At 43.0% G+C, this 21,729-nt stretch overlaps 1 protein-coding gene across 3 annotated transcripts in view; it reads left to right on the forward strand.

Annotated features, from left to right (window-relative positions):
* The first annotated feature begins 230 nt into the window (after positions 1–230).
* The window catches only part of MYB (MYB proto-oncogene, transcription factor), a 38,007-nt gene continuing 16,508 nt past the window's right edge, over positions 231–21,729 (forward strand). For all 3 annotated transcript variants that reach the window (XM_060272701.2, XM_088666208.1, XM_060272702.2), the window contains exons 1-9: positions 231–599; positions 7,593–7,710; positions 11,805–11,876; positions 12,640–12,732; positions 13,570–13,790; positions 15,878–16,112; positions 18,438–18,518; positions 19,540–19,644; positions 21,406–21,663. In XM_060272701.2, coding sequence (XP_060128684.1) covers positions 577–599; positions 7,593–7,710; positions 11,805–11,876; positions 12,640–12,732; positions 13,570–13,790; positions 15,878–16,112; positions 18,438–18,518; positions 19,540–19,644; positions 21,406–21,663 — 1,206 coding nt within the window. In that variant the 5' untranslated portion in view covers positions 231–576. The remainder of the gene's footprint in view (positions 600–7,592; positions 7,711–11,804; positions 11,877–12,639; positions 12,733–13,569; positions 13,791–15,877; positions 16,113–18,437; positions 18,519–19,539; positions 19,645–21,405; positions 21,664–21,729) is intronic.

Raw genomic sequence — 21,729 nt, forward strand, 5'->3', positions numbered from 1 at the left:
CGGAGCCTAGCATGGCGACTCACAGCCACCCCGGCTCCACCGAGCAAGCCCGTGCTCAGGCAGTCCGGCGGGGGTGTGCTTTGGCGGGGTGTGTGTTTGTGTGCCTGTGTGTGTCAGCAGGACACGTCTCGGCTGCGCGGGACTGTGCAGCAAAAGGCGCCTCTCGCGCCTGCCCGCTCTCCCCCTCGAGTTCAGCTCCGGGCTGCCGCCGCCGGCGCCGCCTCAGCCGCGCGCGCTTCGAGCCACACACAGCCGAATGGGCTGGAAGGACTTCCTCCGTGCCAGTAAGACCCAGGGCCAGCGGCTGGAGAAGCGCCTGCGCACTGCAGGGGCGCCAGATTTGGCGGGAGGGGGAGTGTCCAAAAACCCTTTGTTTGATGGCATCTATGTTTACAGAGTTTAGTCTTTCATCTCAACCTGTTTCCTCCTCCCCTCTCCCGCTCCTGAGAACTTTGCGGCGGAGGAGCTCCTCTTAAGCGGCAAGAAACGCCAAGCACCTCTTCCAGCAGCATAAAGCCCTCTCCTCCCCCACCCGCCCACCTACTTTTCGCCTTGCCCTCAGTGACTAATGCAAGGATGGCCAGGAGACCTAGGCACAGGTAATAAGAACAAGAAGGGGCAGAAAAGCAAACCTCTTCGCAACGCCAATGCATTTCTGTCTGTCTCTCTCCTCTTTCTGTGTGTACGTCTTGTCTTGTCGGGCTGCTTTTTTGGGGAGGGGGGAAACTATCGCAGTGTCAGAGAAGAAAAACTCCCTAAGCTTCTAGGAGGGCGAGAGCTGCGGCAGTTCATTTGCACACCTGTCAGAGCGTGCATTAAAACGGGTGCCTTGCAAGAAAGCGCAAGGCTGCATCAGCCAAAGTTTAGCAGCTTACTTTCCCCTTTGCAAGCCACATCCCTCCGCTCCCGGTTGCGAGTAACTTAGAATCGATTCTTTGCAATGAGTCGTGCAGGTTTGTGCAGTAAAAGGCGTGTTTTGTGTGTCGTGCGCGGGAGGGTATTCCTCCCAGGCTACGCGTTGCACGCATGGGCCCAAATAATTAAATAAAAAGGTTCAGGCCCGTTTGTGGCTTGCCAAGGGGACCCGCTGCCTCCGGCGATCGCGACGGGCGTCCCTGTTCCGCGATCGTTTGTGGCCGGAGCAGGCGAGGAAGCAGCCTACTGGAGGTAAGAAAAGAGTGTATAAATGTCGGAGCAGCTTAGCTTGCAGGTATTTGATCCCTGTGTCCATTCGTCTCATTCATTCTCTGTGGTTGTGTCAGGAGGATGACAGGCTGCGTGGAAGGGAGACCCAGCTCTCTTTTTTGAATTTGCCCGGCGTGGTGTTTCGGGACTCCAAACTCAGCTTCCTCCCGATAGCCCCTCTTTTTAAAAATGCATATAGTGTGTTCGCGTGTGCGCTATATATGCATCCCAAAAGCAGTGCTGTGCAATGTGGCATTCATTAATGCACACGCTGTTCTCCGCAAGCCCGAGCGTTCTTTGCAGCAACGTGTGGAACAACTTTGGCTGCAGAGGAGGATGCAATGGGAGGGAAGGAGAGAACGGGCTAGGGGTGCTTGTCAAGAACTGTCACTCGTTTTGCTAATGTTGACCCTGATCTTGCATGGCAAGAAAGACAAGGTCGCCTGTGTGTCTTATGGAGGAAGCCTCAATCGTCCTGTGCTGGGAAACGTTGTGGCTGTGGGGTGGTGGAGGTTACTCTGGCTACCCGGCGCTGCTCCTTTCACCCTCCGCTGTTCGTGGCGTGCAGCAGCAGCAAACTGGAAGGGCCAAGCAGCGCCTCGTGGTCTGCAGAAACGCTCACACAGTGCAGGATTGTTTTCCAATTATCTCGGGACAGTCGCTCCACGTGGAGCCAGAACTTGCCTTTCTCTTTCGCCGTGTAGCGCCAGCGATTATTCCCCTCCTCCCTTTCTGCCCGCTCTCTCTCCCCTCCTCCCTTCCTTTCCCCTTGGCACGGAAAGCAAAGTCCTAGCTGCTGGGGCTCACGCTGAAGTTTCCCTTTTCTCTTTCGGTTATTACTAATCTAATTCGAAAAGATAATAGGCAGGCGGCGAGAAAACGGATCGACGCGGGGCATGCGTGCGCTCGCGATTGTGTGCAGTCGAAGTTGCGAGTCTGGGTCACAAAAGCGATTTTGGCGGCCCTCGGTGACGCACCCGGGGTGCCCCGCTTCTGCCGAGCCCGGGCATTGCCGCCGCCGCGCGCGCCGCACCGCCCAACCAGTTCGCTTCCTTCCTGCAGAGCGGCAGCGCTGGGCGGGGGGAACTCGTGGGGTTTCTTCCCAGCTTTGCCTTGGCAAAGCGCAGTTTGGGGTTGGGAAGAGTTCGAACCATGTCTTACAAAACACACACACACAGCGCCGGATCATTTTTTTAAAAAATGATGGTAATAATACATCCTGTACAGGAAGGAGTTGTATTCGTGTGTGAAGCATGAATGGGACTGCAAGGCGGGGAGTTACGATCTCTTGCACTCCGGGCGGGTAGAACAGGCGATGATGGATCCCCGTTGGCGAAGGAGGGCGAAAGAGAAAGAAGAAGAAAAAGCCCGGGGCTTGCTTCCCCTTGCAGCACCTGGTCGGAGGGCTTAGCGTGGTGAAATCGCGTCAGAGCAACGGCAGGGGCTACCCTTCGGTTGGCTAGCGCGGTGCTCGCTTTTTTTTTCTTCAATCACAGTGTCAGCGATAATAGTAATAGTAGTAGTAGTAAAGCGCCAGCAACAAATCACTTCCTCCCCGCCCCTCCACCCCTCTCTCCTCCCTTCCTCTCGTTTGAATTGGTTGCACAATTTGGTTTCCTTGGCAAAAGGGTAGCGCTCGCGCGTGGAGCCTTTCAGCAAAACTTAGCAGGTGGGGTGCTTTTAACTCTTTAGCTTCCTTCGGCCTGACACGTCATCTCAAGGGAAGGTACACTGAGCAGTTTATTGCACTGGAAGGAAACGAGAGAGGCAGATCTGGTGCTGGATCCACTCTGCTTGAAATGTAAAAGAGGAGCTGCAATGATGCTAAACAGGATGCAGTTGGTCTGAAATTCAAGGCTGCAGTAAACTGGCCATTGAGATGGTGCAAATGGGGTGTTAGCAATAGGTTTTTCTAATACTGTATTGAAATACAGTGCAGTTTCTGAGTTCTATTGTAAACACATATTGTATTTTTTATTTTGTAAATTTTTTAGGGACTGTCAAGAATTACGCGGCATAAATAAATGAATAACTCCATTCTCCTTTCAAAAGGGTGTGTGGGGGTTATGGACTTGCAATGACAACATTGCAAAAACAAAACAAAAACAAACTTGCATGCATGTGGATAACCAATCCTACAATTCCAGGGGGTTGGACTAGATGACCCTTGTGGTCCGTTCCAGCTCTACAGTTCTATGATTCATACATACATAATTTTATTAGTATGCTGCCTTTCCATAGTTAAAACAATGCTCAAGTTGGCTTACAACATGAATAAGCCCCTGTTTATTCATTAAGCACATTAAGTTTCATTGCTTACTCCCAGTTGAAAGCAATAGGAGTAACTTCTACTTAATATACATAGGATGGGGCTATTAGTCTCTCAAATAGTGACCTGACCATAAAGGCCAAGATCCAGATAATGGTAGTTATGACAGTTATATTGAAATCAGCGAAACTATACTCAAAGCTGAATTAAACTGTACTCTGGGTTTCAATGGGACAAACAGCACCATCCTATGTTTGCATATCCAGAAGCAATGCCCACTGTGTTCATAAGATTCCAACTTCATGTCTTAGTATTCCATATGAACCCAGTCCAGCAGCTTAATGGGGCTTATTAAGTACGATTCAAGGTTGCATGCTGACCAAGGTTTGCGGCTGATTTATAAACTGTAGTTAATGTTAACCATAGCATTATGTGTGAATTCAGACCTTCACATTAACTACAGTTAAGGAGCTGCCACTGCCCAAAATCTAAAGTGAAGAGCTGCTCTTCCTGGCTTGTGTTTTCTTTAATGGCAGAAGAGTGCATATGTTTCAACAACTGTCTACCAGCTACCTCAGCTTGGGGGGGGGGGAATCTTGTTGAGGTTTTTTTTTATTGACTTGCCTAAGATCCAGGACAAACCACTGCCTTTCGGAAATTCCCCCCAGACATCAATTCCGCCTTTGAAATGGCAGCCCTAACATTAGCCATGGCTTTGCATGATGTGTCCTGTAATCATGCTAGCTCTGCCCCTTCCCCAGCACTGTTTCGTTGACCAACTTGTGGAGGGTGACTGACTGCAACATGGAGCCTTCTATATTCAGATATGTTCCTTGAGTATCTTGTAGCCCTAGAAAATAGGGTTCTAAAAGGTGCAGGGATTGAACATGCTCATCCCTTGGCATGTTTCCTGATCACAGTCAAGAGGAGGGCTATATGTGTTGGTGTTGTGGAAGACAGACTGTTCTGGCCTCTGGTAATTGGTGACGCAATCGTTGGGGCTTAGTAGCACGGAGGTACCTTTAAAGCTGTAGTTTTTAGTTACTTGCTTAGCACTTTTAGATTTCTCAAAGCCCTGTAAAAGTGACTCACCATCATTTGATTTTTATGCATGGGAAATTGAGGCTGAGAACCAGACATCTTACCCACGGCTATGAGTGATGGCCAAGCTGCATGACCAGCAGTCCTACATGATGTATCTGTTGCAGAAATGTGCCACTTTAGTTATATGGTTAGAGATTTAATATCGGGGCTCACCCAGATAACTTTGTCCCTGCTAATGTGCCATCGTGAAAGGTTCTTCTAGGGCAGTGTTTCTCAACCAGTGTGCCTCCAGATGTTTTGGGACTACAACTCCCATCATCCCTAGCTAGCAAGACCAGTGGTCAGGAATGATGGGAGTTGTAGTCCCAAAACATTTGGAGGCACACTGGTTGAGAAACACTGTTCTAGGGTAGGCATGGGGAGTGTTGCAGGTGGTTAGGGATGATGGGAGTTGCAGTTCAGCAGCATCTGGAGGGCCAAAGATTCCCCACAACTGTTTTAGGGTATGATAGTGATTAATAGAACACATTCACCAGGGTTAGATATGGGGAACCTGCGACCCTTCAGAAGTTGCTGGAGTGTAGCCCCCATCCTCCTTGACCGTTGGCCATCCTTCCTGGGATTGATAGGAGTTGGAATCCAACAACATCTGGAGGGCCACAGATTCCCCTCCCATGAAAACATAATGTTCGATGTACCTACGTTCTGAAATTGAGCAGTCTGGTAGCAGGTACATTTATGTGAGTCTGCTGATGGTGTGTTTTGTCTCCAATACTGTGCCCGAGTTTGAATCCAAATTTAAGGTCACCTAAGGTGAATCCTCCATAAACAACATAGTCTTAGCAAGGCTTACTTGACGAATGGCATGTGTTAGTTTAGTGCCGGGAGATACCAAGACAGGGGTCGCCAACCTAGCACCCGTGGGAACCATGGTGCCACAAATGCTTTTAATGGTGCCCCTGGGAAGCTGCTCCAAACTCTGAACATTTATTTATTTATTTATTTATTTAAAGTCTCTTGCCTTCCTAGAATGAAAGTTGTGGGGCAAAATGTGCAGGTGCTTTCTGAGCAATTTCTGTGAAATGAAAGTGAGTGTGGTGTGGCCACCTTTTATCTTTTCCCTGGTACTGAGTAATATTCCCTGTTGCAGCAACATTGCAACAACACTGGTGTGTGTTTGTTTGCCTGTATGTAAAATCAGTATTGTATGACGTCCACAATCAGGATCTGCAGGACATAGCTGACTTCCTCTGGTTAAGCATAAGGGTATTGGGGATGTCTATCGCTCTAATTTTGTGTTGTGCCACACATACCCATAGCAGTTATTTTGTGCTAGGCATCCCCAGGAAGCTCTCAACATTTGAAATGTGCTCACTGGTCCAAAAAGGTTGGTGACCCCTGTCCTGAGATATGAGTTGAATAGGTGACTTAGGTTTTCATGAATGACTCTCAGTTTAAGCAGATGTATCTCTGTAGTTTTCAAAATCGACTTCTGATTTTTCATATAATAGTATAATGTCTTTGGCATTCACCACATGCCATGTGTTCTACTGATAAAAAACAATGATACAGTTTTTTTATCTGTAGAACATCTGGTGTATGGTACATCCTTAAAAGTGAAAATTCCTTTCACCTTTATTTGGAAACTGTGTGGTAGCAGAAAAGGAAAGCTTGATACTACAGCAACTAACATGCAACCCTCAAGGCATTGCTTCTGAGTAATCCTATTTTCTCTCCACCTGTGTAACTAGCTGAGGCTTCTAGCCATTAGATTCTGTTCCAGTGTTAGTCAGGATTACTTTAATAAGCTTTTTCCCCCTCCTCAAAACACATGCTTAAACTGCACCTGAGGTTTATCCCATTAACATATCAGCATAATTAGCCATAAATCATCCATGTGTTCTTTTCTACTGCATTTACAACTAGTATGCGGAGGTTTCAAAAGTTATGTTTATGTTATAAAGTTAGAAATAAAACATTGCACAATAGAAATGAAGTAAGGCCATTTGTGTTGCAACACACTTTGTTTTAACTTTACTGAACTCGATGGGTTAAACTGGATGTTTGTGATTGTTTCCACTCACTGCTGCCTTGGGAGAGATCTGCCTTCAATCAGCAGCTGAAAATACCTCAGGTGGACTAAAAACAAGACAACTATTTATAATTAAGTAATGTGACTGTTCACTTCAGTGCTGTGAAGTTTTTAGATTGTGCATTTGTCCTCAAGTTACAATTGTAGTTGGCCATGAATTGTGGACTTGTTGGTACTGCTCTTCATTTACAAAACAGCCTGATCACTTGATGTCTGTACATTTCATTTGTTTTGAGAAGCCTTTGCCCTCTGATGTTCTTTAGGTTGCTGTTCTGTGCATTTGTGCAGCCTGAGCCTGTGCATGTTTATTTGGAAGCAAGTACCACTGAATTCATTGGGACTTACTTCCTTGTAAGGGTGTTTGGAGTTGCAGCCTTACACCTAAGTAAGTGTGCAGGGGGAATGCAGCTTTCCTTGGCATCAGTCAAGTTGAACTCTGAATCAGTGTACATAGGATCAGGCTATTAGTCTTTTCATTATTTGATGAAGTTTAGTATTGAATGTATTTCCTTTTTAAAATACCCAGCCCTTCAGCATTTATCACCTGGGAGTTGAATATGCAAGCTTCTTTATCAACTGTGTGAAAGCATAGAGCATTCTTCAAGTGATCTGGCATAAGTTAAGGATTTTGAGTATGTACTTGGGCAAAGGACACAGCCTCCGTTCTCTTTATTGTCCTAAACATTGCGTTTTAATTTGAAACCATCATTGGTTGAACAGCTGCCAAGTGTGTAATTTGCCACTGATCTAACAGTATGAGCAGGTCTAAACATGCACAGTAATAAGAAAGTTGCCAGCCTTTTGCTTGTATCTGTGGATACCAAAAACAGCAGAACCAGTTCAGAATACTAGGAACAGAATGTAGAACAAAATCTTGCAGTGCAAGTTTCCAATGGTACCCTCATAACCTTTTAGTTTTAGTTTTAGTTTTTTTTGTAAATCCTGTCATTCTAAACAGCTTCGCATTTTACCCTGTTTTGTCTTTGTGCTCTGTTTCTCCAGCATATACAGCAGCGATGATGAGGATGAAGACCTGGAGGTATATGATCATGACTATGATGGTCTGCTGCCCAAGGGTGGAAAACGCCATTTAGGGAAAACACGGTGGACCCGGGAAGAGGTAAACAGCTGAAAAGTTCAGGGCAGACAAATAGAAGTAGTCTTTCACACAATGCATAGATGGAATGATATAATTTAATACTTCAGGATGTAGCAATGACCACTTAAGCTGGATGACTCTTTAAAATGTGAATTACAACAAGCTTAAGTGAGGATAGGGTTATCAAGGCTATATAGTTGGGATGGCTATATTATCTCCAGAAGGCACTATACTTCTGAATAGCAGTTGTTGGAGAACATGAGTGGGAGAGTGCCATTGTGCTCAGGTTTTACTTATGGGTTTCCCATGGGCATCTGGTTGGCCACTGAGAACAGAATGCTGGTCTAGAAGGGCCTTCAGCCTGATCCAGGAAGACTCCTCTTATGTTTCTTATGAAAGGTGTGGATAAAACCCCTCGTCTCAGTTGTCTTGGGCTTCTCCTAAGTACAAGAATAGAAGCTGCTTGCTGTTAAGAAATGTGAGCCTAGGCCTGTTAAAATTTCTTGTCAACTGCCTTGACTAGGCCTGTACCTAGAAAGGTAGCTTTGTTTTTTTGTTCTAAAAAAGTAAATTTGAAAGCAAAGGACAATAGCCAATTAAATCACCTGAAGTTTTCTTTTTGGGGAGGGGGCTTTATAGGTGACATCTGGGGGGTGGGGGAGATTGTTTGGGTTATATCCAAGGAAGCTTGCACAAACAAGCAACATATTTTGAAAGGAAATCCTTATGACATGTATAATTAGTTAACTTCCGAAGCAGCTTTCCTGGTGCGGCGGAGTCTCAATGCTAGCTTCCCGGCAGGTGTTTCATTGCAATGCAGGTGCACCAGTGGTGCCAATTGGACTCTCCTGCTGGAGCATCCACACCAGTTGCCTCACCCCTCCACCTCCTGGCAAGCAGCAGTGACACACCTGGTGAGAAGCTAGCATTGAGCCTCTCTCCTCCACTCCCGAGAAAGACACTTCTGGTCTACTTCATTCTTTGCTACTCAGTAGTTGCTCTTATATGGCCATCAAATACTTTTGATGTAGCCATTATGGCACGGAATTGGAACAGATGAGGGACACCCAGGAGCAATGGAAGTAGGAAAAAGAAGTTTGAGAAGCATTAATAGAGTTGTATTTGCTCTCCCACTTGGGAGTCTGGGGTAAAGGCAATAGGGAGTGTGCACACACTTAACAAGCGCCAACCCCTTCTCCATTGAAGGCAACAGAGCAGCAAACACTCCATTGACTTATGTGTAAAGGGGAAGGTACTGGGATGGGGAAGGTACTGGGATGGGGCACAGCCTTTTGTGTTGTAAGGCTGTATTTGTAGCCGTAGCACAAGACCTATATGTGGCCAGCTGGTCAACTATGCCATACAAAAAAATAAATAAAAAAAATCCTTCCAGTAGCACCTTAGAGACCAACTAAGTTTGTCATTGGTATGAGCTTTCGTATGCATGCACACTTCCTCACGTGCACACAAAAACTCATACCAATGACAAACTTAGTTGGTCTCTAAGGTGCTACTGGAAGGATTTTTTTTATTTTGTTTCGACTACGTCAGACCAACACGGCTACCTACCTGTAACTATGCCATACAAGTTTGCAAACTGGCATGCACCTGAGCTGAAGTTTTCCAAGGCCATTGAAAACATCACTGAACATTATTTGCTCTATAAATTTATAAATGGGTGGGTTGCACTGTTTCATAAGGTCAGGTCATACAGTAATGAAGTGTGGACATATTAAAGTTGCCCTTTGGCTCTCTTTGGTTGATATCAGTGTCATCGCTTCATGTTTCTAATGGTTGCTGCATAAAGAACCAAGATAGCAATGCCTTATAGCAGATAGATGAGCAGAAACTATGGGTCCTTTCTAGATGGGCCACCAACCTCCAGGCTTTGCAAGAGAAGTGATAGGGGGGTTGCTTACATTCTCTTACTCTTTCTGTGGTCACCGATGAGAAAGGAATATATAATGAGACTGTTAAAGAGTTGGGAACTACTAATTTAGTCAGGAGCTACTAAACAAAAGCAAATGGTGTTGAAAGACCGATCCCTTATGAAAGACCTCAGAACCATTTGTTTAATACACTCCAAACCAGTAGGACCCACTGGAGTTTCTGAACAACTGAACTGCATTCTAGAACAGCAGCTCTTAAGAAACAGAAGAACTATGACTATCTACCACCCTGTCTAGTTTTCAATATGTTATCTCCTTTTTGGAAAGCCATCAAGCACAGTGCAACCCGGTCTCATTACTTTCAATAGAGATTACTAACAGGTAAATGTGAATAGGATAGCAGTCTAAATGTGAGAGTTGAATACTCAGAACTAACTCCCACTGGGTGGGCTTTATCCCAGGTAAGTGGATATAAGCCTCAGTTATTTTTTCACACTTGTCACTCATATATTTATTTTCAGCATAAGCTTCTGTACTGGGGAAAAGAATCACTTGGCAGTATCGAGAATCATTATTTAAGCTTCCATTATTTCTGTGCATTTCAATTTTCATAAAGCTGTTTTGGCTTGATTAACATCATGTACTGATGTTGCTATGTAAACATTAGCAGGTCATATCCCAAATGCTTTTGTAAAAGCTTAGGCTGTTTGTTGCAGAACTCTCATTCCTCCTAAATAGCCTTTTGCGCCTAGTGTTATGCTTCCTAAACTTTCAGTAAAGGTTATTGAGACAAGACAGCAGCTCTCAAATAATTTTGCTAGATTAATGCATTTGTCAGTGAGAATACTCAGAAAGAGTATGGAGATTGCTGTCTTGCTGCCCAATCAACAGATTAATTAAGCCAGTACTTGAATATAATGGCAGTGGCGGGTGGGTGTCAATTAAAACATTACACCCCTACTGCAACTGCAAAGTGTTCCTTCGTGGTAGTGCTCCATGCGGTTGGTTGGCATAATGTTGAAAACCCCACTGGCCCAATTACAAAGAGTGTTGAACTTCAATGGTGAAAGCTGCATTTGAATTCCTGTTCGGCCATGGAGTTCATTTGGCAAGTCGCTGTGGGTGAAACTGCATGTTACAATAATGATGGGGCTGCTGCCAAGACCACGCATACATTGAATCCCCCCCCTTTACAGGACATTTAGTGAAACTTGCATTATCTCACTGTGTGTTTCCCTGCCACCTTTAGCCCATCATACAGGGTAGGGAATTAGTAACATCAGAACGTGAGGTACATTTTATTGCATGCAAAGGAAAGGACAAACTCAACACAGGGCTGCTCTTTTCAGTGTCATTGCAATGTGTCGTTCTCAGCCTAGCTTAGTTTGCTGTGTTGTGAATTCAAAATGTACATCAGTATGTGCTAGTTGAAGGAAGGATGGAACAGAATGTTGCTGTGCAGAATTTTCCTATTTGTTGTGTAAGGTTCCTATATAACAATAATGTTATCCAAGATAATGCTTTGTGTTCATTCACGGCATGGCCAATAATGACACTTCAGTGGTTGGGTGGTGCACTAAGCAATTTTAAGTGAAGAGTATAGTAGATCATACATTAGATTCAAAAATGTGGTGGAATTGGCTGTATTAGCCTGTGATGCTGGATAGATGTACGTAGGATTGTGACCTCATTTTATTAAGCTACTAGGAAGGGACTTTTAAATAACGCTGATCAATTACAGTGGACTCTTGGTTTTCGAGACCCGAAACCGTTCAAAAACCAAGGCACAGCTGCAGAAGCTTCCTGCACTCAAGCAGAAGCCACATTGGACATTTGGCTTCCAAAAAACATTCAAAAACCGGAACACTTCCGGGTTTTCGGCGTTTGGGAGCCAATTTGTTCATCAGCTAAGCCATTCGAGAACCAAAGTACTGTAATTCAACTTTGCCTTGTCTTCCATACAGTATACTGACTGTTTAGTCTTCTGGTGCGGGCTCACACTTCCAAAATAGCAAATGACACACTATTTCAGTGAAGTTGCAAAATCTTGCTAAAATCTAGCTCGTAAAAAGTGTGCAAGATGTCTAGAACAACCAAACTGGAGATTTCCTTTTCTTTGTTGAAAGATGTTATGACAATCAGCAATGCATAGTATTGACTTTTAAAACATGCACATGCACACACACGTCAGATGAACTTAAACCACCTTTTCTTGAAATGTACTAGGATGAGAAGCTAAAGAAACTGGTGGAGCAGAATGGCACAGAAGATTGGAAAGTTATTGCCAATTTCCTTCCTGTAAGTAGGCCTCGTTTTCTGTTTATAACCACACATTTATCAGTGGGTGAAAGCAGGGGAGGTTGTTTCATAATTACAGATGGGGACTTAATACAATTATAGCAATTTGGGAGGCTTGCAGAACTTCACCATGTATACCCAACATTTAAATGTCTTTCTTTCACTTCTCATGAAATGGAGGAAGGAGAAATGTTAAAAGCCTTTGGGGGGATTTTATATACAAACAGATGGTTGGTACATCATCTATCTATCTGTCTCTCAATGGAACAAAAAAGCATCAATGCAGAATGGAAACTGGCTTTGATCCGTAGTTGCTATTGCTTATTAAGTATGTGGTTCTGCTGGTAATTTTTGACACACTTGTTGAGAAGCAGCAGGTGAAGTTTATTATATATTCATTTAGTATGCAACTATGGTATCTGTCTGCTGTCTACAATCAAAAATTAATATGAGAAGGTGCTGCAAGGTTTTTGTAGCTGAAGCTGTCATAGTGTCCAATTCATCCTTTGGAAGATCCGCATCTCAGTTTTACCTCTATCGGTGGCCTGATCCTTGCTTCTTTTGATGGTGATGTAAGCAATAAAATGTAGAGAAGATTTTACTTACAGAGCCAGCATGTGTGCTGAATCACAGTGTAAATACTGCAATATCATGACTCAGAATTGCATCTGTGGGGCATTTGTTAACAAAGTTGCATTTTTTCATGCAGCCGTAGCAATTATGTACCGGTAATAATTTGTTGGGGTTTTTTTTGGCCTGTTAGAATCGGACAGATGTACAGTGCCAGCATCGGTGGCAGAAGGTACTAAATCCGGAACTTATTAAGGGCCCGTGGACTAAAGAAGAAGATCAGCGAGTAAGTTAGCAATATTATTTTAATCTAATCATTCCATCAGCATTAAATGTTGGGACCAGCCAACCTACATCAACTTTGATGAAATAATACCTGTATCTTCAGTTATTTAATAATTGATCTTTACAGCCCCTAACATTTCCTCCAGCAGCACTTTAAATAATTGCTTAACTGTCCACTTGAGAGGTGGTGTAATACAGAATGGTTGAGAGACTGCGCTGTGAACCAGGAAGTCCTTGACTTGAGTCTCGGTTATTATCTCATTAGATGGCCTTAGGCAAGCCTCGTGTTTTTGAGCCCAAATCCTCCCTCCCATCTTTGGGGAATATTTTGGGAATAATTATACAAGAGGTGATTCCAGGCATCCTGATTTGTTTGCACAAAGTTTGTGGGGAGGTTAGATTATGTGGAATATTGATTGATAACTAATTCTGATCTGTTTGTTGGAACGTTGTATGTTTTGTCCACTGTGCTTTCCCCCTTTACTTTCCTTATCACAAAAGTCTGTTTTTTTTGTGGGGGAGTGGATTTGTTGTGCAAGAATCTCACCCAAAATTTGTGATAGTCTGGAAATGCCATGGGGCAGCTGTAATGGCAAGACAATAAATGGGATGCCATCTTTTCCTACTCACCTGCTTTCTTTATTCCCTGATAAATTTTGCACCTGTTTTTATCCCCATTTTTCTTCCCGGATAATAATGCTGGCCTATCTAAATTCCTGATGCACATCACAGCCCTGATCTTCCATGAAACATAAGAGAATGAATGTGATTTGTTCCCATAGCATAACACCGTAAAAAATAGAGGTGGCACTTTATTTGTTTTTGTGCTTGTTTGAAGGTGATAGAGCTGGTGCAGAAATACGGTCCCAAGCGCTGGTCTGTCATCGCTAAGCACTTGAAAGGAAGGATCGGGAAACAATGCAGAGAGCGGTGGCACAACCATTTGAATCCAGAAGTTAAAAAAACCTCCTGGACAGAGGAAGAAGATAGAATTATTTACCAAGCACACAAGAGACTGGGAAACAGATGGGCAGAAATTGCAAAGTTGCTTCCTGGACGGTAATGACAGAGAGTAGCACTTTAAAGGAAAGACTGGGGTGGAGATGGGAGATGAGTAGATGAAACTCTGTATTTTGTCGCCTTAGAAGAACAAATGCAATGCATGTCAAAAGTCAAATTTTGCTCCAAATGAATATAAGTGAGCGCATGGCCAAGCTGATGAGATCAAAGTGTTGTGCATTATTTTATAAGTTGATACAAAGCTACAGCAACCAACTATTAGCTTTAATTGTAGGGGAAGTTTTATAAATTTTATCTGGTCAATAGAACAGGCAGTCTCACGAAGCTACTGGGGGTCCTCTGTAAAATAACGTCTCAGGTGATTTTAGCCTGTGTGCGTCTCCAGTGACACAGAAGACCTTGCCTGATAATGTTACGACGTCTTCATATGTTACAAAGACGGAAGGAAATATGTGTTCGTCTCATTTCTACCATAGTATGAATTGTGTGGGGCGTGGGACTTGCTGAGCTCCCATATGGAGAGTTCTATGATCCCTCTATGGAGATCCATGTCCTACTACTCCTGTAGAAGTGAGGAAAGAGGAAACCCAACTGACCTGGCACTTCTTCTTTTTACAGTTTTGCAATGAACAGAAACTTTATTTTAGAGAATATTAAAGCATAATTATGAAACCATTCTAAATTAATAATGTAGTAAGATAATTTTTATAATTATTTCTCAAGCACCTAAACAGCTTTTGGAGAATATCATACACAGACACACATCTGTTTTTTCTTTTCTTTGAGTAACAGCATCTTCTTCCCTTCACTGAGTATGAACACCATGGTCACATTGTTGTTGTTGTTTAGTCGTTTAGTCGTGTCTGACTCTTTGTGACCCCATGGACCATAGCACGCCAGGCACTCCTGTCTTCTACTGCCTCCCGCAGTTTGGTCAAACTCATGTTGGTAGCTTCGAGAACACTGTCCACATGGTCACATAAGCCCTAGCATGCTGTGTCCCAAGACTGGAAGATACCTGAGGTGCAAACTAAATATGACACAGGAGATCTGTGATCAGGATCTCCCACTACCGGCCTTGGACATCCCTTGTAGATAAGGGAAATGGTGCTCTTTAATCTTGCCCTTTCCCAAATCTATACGCCCTCACTCCCTAAACTTATTAGATCCACCAGGGTAGGTCAGGATAGAACATTACCCTCTCGTGCTTTTTAGGCCCGCAGAACTTCCCAGGATCAAGGACTTGTCATACATCTCTTGGATGAACTCCAATCATCTTGGGGTAACCACAAATAAAGCCCAAACCCAAAAAGAGCGAAAATGTTTGCTTCATTGACTGTAGAACGGGTTTCGATTTTCTAGTATGTTTGCTTGGAGGATGACCGCTTTGCATTGCCTCCATGCAGCAATGGAATGCTACAGAGTTCCTTTTGGACTGGCTGTATTTCACAAGCTTGATGGGCCTAGTGCGTCACAGAATCAGGAGGTTGTGCCTGTTGCATCACAAGTTAGAGGATGAGGTGCAACTGGAGTGATTAATTTATCCAGGTGGAACAAAGTGGAAGAGAAGGGGCAGGAGGAGTTGACTTCAGAACTGAAATCAGGAATTCAGGGAGATTGTTTGTTTTTTATGTCACTGCTTTACCTATTTAATTTTTGCTGCCAGTTACAGAAGCAGGGCACTAATGAAATGCAGTGTGAATCGTTGCATATTTTGACAACAGTAAAAACCCGTCTGTTGCAAGCTTGTAGCAGAAGTTCAGCCCATGTCAGCTGAATAGCATACAGTGGTACCTCGGTTTACAAACACAATTGGTTCCGGAAGTCTGTACTTAACCTGAAGCGTACTTAACCTGAAGCGAACTTTCCTATTGAAAGTAATGGAAAGTGGATTAATCTGTTCCAGGCGGGTCCGCGGAGTACTTAAACTGAAAATACTCAAACCGAGGCATACTTAAACCGAGGTATGACTGTATTCCAATATAAGCACTATCTATTAAAGTACAAAGGAGATTCCTAGGTGAATGGAATGGAAATGTTATATGTTAACTGCTCTCTCCTGCCATGCCTGAGCATTCCGATTTCATGTTGTTCTTTCTTCTTTATATGCCTGTGTCCTTGTGCAGAACTGATAATGCTATCAAGAACCACTGGAATTCTACGATGCGGCGAAAGGTTGAACAGGAAGGTTATCTTCAGGAGTCTTCCAAAGTCAGCCAGCCTTCAGTAGCCACAAGTTTTCCAAAGAACAACCATTTAATGGGCTTTACCCACACTCCACCTTCTGTGCAGCTGCCAACCTCCACCCCGACCCCGGCTACCAGTGACTACTCCTATTACCACATTTCTGAGACACAGAATGTAAGCTGATGGGAACAATTCAATCGGTTGACAGCTAGGTCTCCCCATAATTGAGATATTGTAACTGCCATGCATGACCATGGTGGGAATGGAGAAAGGAAGGCTAATATGATTGATATATTGCTATATCTTGCTTTTGCACGAGGTTCCTTGTGGTCTCTCATCTGAGGATCTAATCAGGTCCACATTTACGTAGCTTTAGCCACATTGCAGCATCAGCAGTTCCCAGACCACCTGCAAGGGCTGGGAAGGATGCTAGTTAGCAATTGTCTGTAAGAGGCGTAATGGCTGCGGTGGTAACCCCACTTACCTGGTGGTAAGCTCCTTTGAGTAGGCATGGTTAGAATTGCAGCCATAGGCTTGGCCTCGCTCTTTTTTAAAACAATGGGTAAGGCACGACTACTTGGAATTAGACCCACTGAAGTCAGTGGACTTGAGTAATGTAAATGCATTTATTTCAATGGCTCTACTCTTCAGTATAGTTACATTAGATATCATTCAATGTTTTTAATTTTACAACTATGCGCTCCATTAAAAAATGGAATTCAGATAACAGTGATATGCATATGTAAGATAGATGGACACGCCTATTCTCATATTTTTGTGTGAAAGCATTTTTAATGTCTTAATTTTGACAAGTAGAAAGTAATCATTGAGAAGTTGTCCTTCCTCTGTGGGGTCTAAACCTGTAGCATTCTCCTGTTCTAGACTTCCACTGGTTTACAATTTGGCTGCAGGTGAAGTAAGTAGTTATAGCTGATAAGTTATATAGTTATAAGTAATTGTAAACTCATAGTCATTATTAACTAGATTATAGGAATCTAAGATTTATATGAATTATATGGCTCTAGTTTGGACTAGATGGCCCTCAGGATCCCTTCCAACTCTACAATTCTATGATTCTATTATGTTTGTAATGTTATTATTTTATTACAGAAGACATGTGAAGGCAGCCCTGTTTAGGGAAGCTTTTAATGTTTAATAGATTATTGTATTTTAATATTCTGTTGGAAGCCACCCAGAATGACTGGGGAAACCAAGCCAGATGGGCGGGGTATAAATATATTATTATTATTATTATTATTATTATTATTATTATTATTATTATTATTATTACTACTACTATTACTACTACAGAATATAACAGTCCATATGATATATGGCAAAAATCAATAATACAGTACAGAGAGAACCCACTCATAATTTTGCCAGTAAATACAAAATGTCAAACATTGGACTATTTGGTTGCAATTTAAACACTTCTTCCTTATCTTTTTAATTTTTTTATTTGTCACAGCATCTGAGGTGTCTGCTTCACAGTATTTAGCTTTTCTTGATAACAAGAACTCACAGTGACTTTCTTACATGAGACATATTGTAATTTTACATTGTGGACTGCCCTGAGATCTACAGATAAGGGGCAGATAATTGATTAATTTAATTAATTAATTAATTAAGTGGAAGCACATGTACGATAACTTGGTATCCAATTTTTGTCATGGTTTGTTATTGATTGGTGGATCATAACACAGACTGCATTCTCTGTATTCTTCCTCATGTTTAGATGTATGCGGAAGCCATACATGTAATGGATCTGATGGTCTGTCTGTGTTACAATCCACCAAGTAGTTGTAAAGGGTGGGGAAACATGTCTTGTTAGATGCCTGCTGGATTGAACCAAAGGTCCATCTAATCCAGTTTTCAACAGTGGCCATTCAGTTGCTCCTGGGAAGCCCATAAACAAGACTTCTTTTCCTTTTCTGGGGAATAAAAAAATCATGCTGTGGGCCTGTTACCCCCTTTTACTTTGAGATGCTTAGCCTTCGACCCAACACAAGCGGCCTTGATGCCATCTGTCTATTTTGTTGTTGTTTATGAAATTAATTAGGCACATTTCTCAAGGAGCAGCCAGGAGTACAAAAGACACAATCATTCATTAATGCAATACAGAAAATCTCACAACCTCATAAAAATCAATACAATCCAGGCCTGCAAAATAATCCAGTAACCAAAAACAAATTAAAAATTAGTAATTAATAAAACAGCAATAGATGGTTGGGGTGTGTGTGTGTGTGTTATTGATTGATCAATGGATCGTTATAGTTTGAGAATTCCTAAAAGGGTTACTGAACTTGTTGCAGTTAAAATGAGATACCTCTTTTATTTCAAGGAGGTAGAAAGATTGGCATAAGAAGTACATTGTGTGTGTGTGTGTGTGTGTGTGTGTGTGTGTGTGTGTGTGTGTGTGTTACTTAAGCCCATCACATTATTGAGAAGTGTGTGAACAGCATGATTAATTTGGGCTCTCTTTGTCTTTTGGTCTAGGTCTCTTCTCAGATCCCATATCCAGTAGCACTTCATGTAAATATTGTTAATGTTCCCCAGCCAGCTGCTGCAGCTATTCAGGTAGATAAATTTAAAAACCATTTCAGGGGTCCATTTGCCATACATTTCATATGCAAGTTAGATGCAAATACCTTAACCTGCCAAAAAATAAAATCAGACAAAGTCACAGCTCTTTAACAAAGTACAAATTCTACTTACGAATTTAATGCGTTCCGAACGCACATTTGTAAGTCGAAAAAAAAATGTACATCAAATCCTATAGGAATGCATTGGGAGAAAAAAATCGTAAGTAGAAAAAATCCTATCTAAACCGCATCCAAGATGGCGGACGGAGCTCCATTCGTAAGTAGAAACATAAGTAGAGGTACCACTGTAAATGATGGAGAAGGGCCTGGGCAACCATGTTTCCAGCAATTTGGCTGCCAGCCTTGAGAAGATACACACTCTCCTCACAGCTCCTTCACTTCCTAGAGCAAATTCTCCCCACTTTGGTGACTGAGCAGATTGTCATGGTTTTCAGCTTAGGGCTAAACAGGGTTTTCCCTTTCTCAAAATGTGAAGGCGGCAGATTGGCGTGGATTTCAGATCCTGGTTTTAGAGTAACCCCTGGTTAGCTTTCACCAGAGTCAACATTGGTGAAGGTGAAGGTGAACTTGCAGTTTAGGAGGAGAGGGTATCAATTGCTCCAGGAAAGGGAGTAAGCGCGCACGTTCCTGAGACAGGCTTCCAGTTTGCTAACCACTGTTAGCGGCTGCCCAGTGCTTTTGTTGGCGCACTGGCAGAAAGAAAAGTTGTATCAGGGCGAGGAGGTTTACTCATTTCTTTAAAAAGGTGGCCAGGGAAAGTGATCTGGTTTCTTAGGTTCCCTAGGCATCCAGAAAATAGGTATTGTGTTTTGCACTTTAATACCTGTGTAAAAAAAATTATAATTAAGCAGAGATGCCGTTTTTGTGTCCAGTGGAGGAGCCTGTCAGGCTAAATTGCCTGCGATTCTGCAAGGCCGCAAGCCATCGTCATCGTTGTAAACTGCAGCATCCAACCCGGCCTTTACCTTCTCTTTCCCCTTAACTCTTAATTGCAGAGACACTATAATGATGAAGACCCTGAGAAAGAAAAACGAATAAAGGAATTAGAGTTGCTACTAATGTCGACTGAGAATGAACTGAAAGGGCAACAGGCATTACCAGTAAGAATGTCACTGTGTGCTTGGACGGAGGGATAGCAGCTTTACCCCAGTGCTTCTCTTTTCCCCGCCTTTTCCCTCCCCCTCTTCTTCTGACACTAATCAAGGCTCTATATTTCCATTTGAAGAGGACGAGACATCACATCGCTCTCCACCCCCCCATAAGCATTTGCTTCTCTTCCCCCCCCCATCTCCAAATTACAGTGGTACACTAATACCACCATGTTTGCTTTTATGTGTAAATGGACTGCTATTTAAAAAAGAACAGCAACAATCAGTTCCAGTCAGGTTTTATCCTGAGGGGAAATCTTTGTTTCTGAGAACTTCCGAACACTCCGCGTAATGAAAATGTAGTGCCTGGTTCTTGGTTTTCTTCTCTTTCTCTCTGCACTATATTCCTTACCTTCAGCTATATGTTGCACTCCTGGCCTGTGATCCTCAAGCCATTGTAGGTGGTTTTGCTCACTCTTTGGGGCAAATGTGGCACAAGTCAAATCCAGAGTACGACACGTACCGCTGCTCTAAAGAGTGCTGCTTGTATGTATTCAAAACCTCACCCCTGCCCCAAAGCTTGGAGTGGTTTCCCCTCTAGCTTGCAAAGTCAGTGAGCAATGCTGCATGGAAGGGGGCAGGCAGAGTATGTCTCTCTGCACTGGCCACACCGCTGGGCCTGTCTCCTCTGTTTCAGAATGCCACAGAATCCTCCTCCCAGGTGGAAAACAACATAGTCTTTAATTGGCGTTGGGGAGACAGGACTATTGCTCCAGACTGAATGGTTTGGGAATCACAGCCCAAATAAGGTCTATTTTATTTTATTTTATTTATTTTTATGCATGTTTGGTAATGTTTCGTTGAGGAAAGTTAGATTCTATAACTGCATGTATGAAACCCAGAGCTGGCTATTACTGAATTTGTATATGTAATAAAAAATTAATATGGGAACTGCAGAAAAACAAAAACCTGGGTGATAGCCAGCAGGAAACATCTACGTCTAATTAATCCATATTAATAATTAATTCATTTTTCTAGTTAATGGGGGGGAAACACAACCGTGTGCATGAAATGCTAGTTTGGCCACTTCTAATTTTTAGTTGAAGTTTTGCAACGTCTTCTCTTGCATGGTTATGCTGCAAAGAGACTTCTGTTAATTTGCTCTTCTGCTTTCCTAACCGCGTTGATTTTACAGCCTTTTCATTGCATTGGTGTAAGCTGTAGCGCTAGTCAGAGATAGGGCAAAGATGAGGGGAGGTGTATTAAAAATAAGTAACTGGTATTAATCTAAATCTGCAAAGACCAATGGAAAAGTTGCCAGTGACTTCAAACGTGATGTGGAATTCACAATCTAAATCCACAAGTTACAGATTAGACTGAGTTTTGCACTAGGGAGATCTTGCAATTTCATTACTTTGCACAGGGAAGGAAAAACAGATTTGTGCACTCACGGACTTTGGAAGAAGAGTGTAGGCATGTAGCTGTATTGCTCGATATACTATAGACACTGGCCCAGGATGCAGAGTTATTGCACAAGATGAGGTAATGCCAAAATGAAAGCTATAAATCTATTACCCTTTCAAACAAGCTCTTGCTGCACTGATGAAAGGAAACATCTTGACAACTGTTTCATAGGCATTAAGTGCTTAGATGATGCAACTACTTTTATCTTTTCCTTCAACAGCCATCCGATACCTTGTGCAATTTCTTGGCTAAATTCCTTCTGCCTCTTTTTTCTCGCACCCTCTTTACCGCCCTTCCCCCTTCCTTTAGACACAGAACAACACGTCAGATTACCCAGGATGGCACAGCACCGCAATTGCAGACAGTACCAGAACTAGTGGTAACAGTGCGCCCATTTCCTCTTTGGGCGAGCATCATCATTGTATTCCGTCTCCACCAGTGGACCATGGCTGCTTGCCTGAAGAAAGTGCATCCCCTGCAAGGTGCATGATTGTCCACCAGAGTAACTTCCTGGATAATGTTAAGAATCTCTTAGAATTTGCGGAAACACTTCAGCTGATAGATTCCGTAAGTAGAATGGTCACCTTCTAAGGTGTGGCTGGTATAAGGACTGGAGTCATATGCTATTTCTAT

The sequence above is a fragment of the Zootoca vivipara genome, chromosome 3, assembly GCF_965207765.1.
Source record: "Zootoca vivipara chromosome 3, rZooViv2.hap1.1, whole genome shotgun sequence".
Lineage (NCBI taxonomy): Eukaryota > Metazoa > Chordata > Lepidosauria > Squamata > Lacertidae > Zootoca > Zootoca vivipara.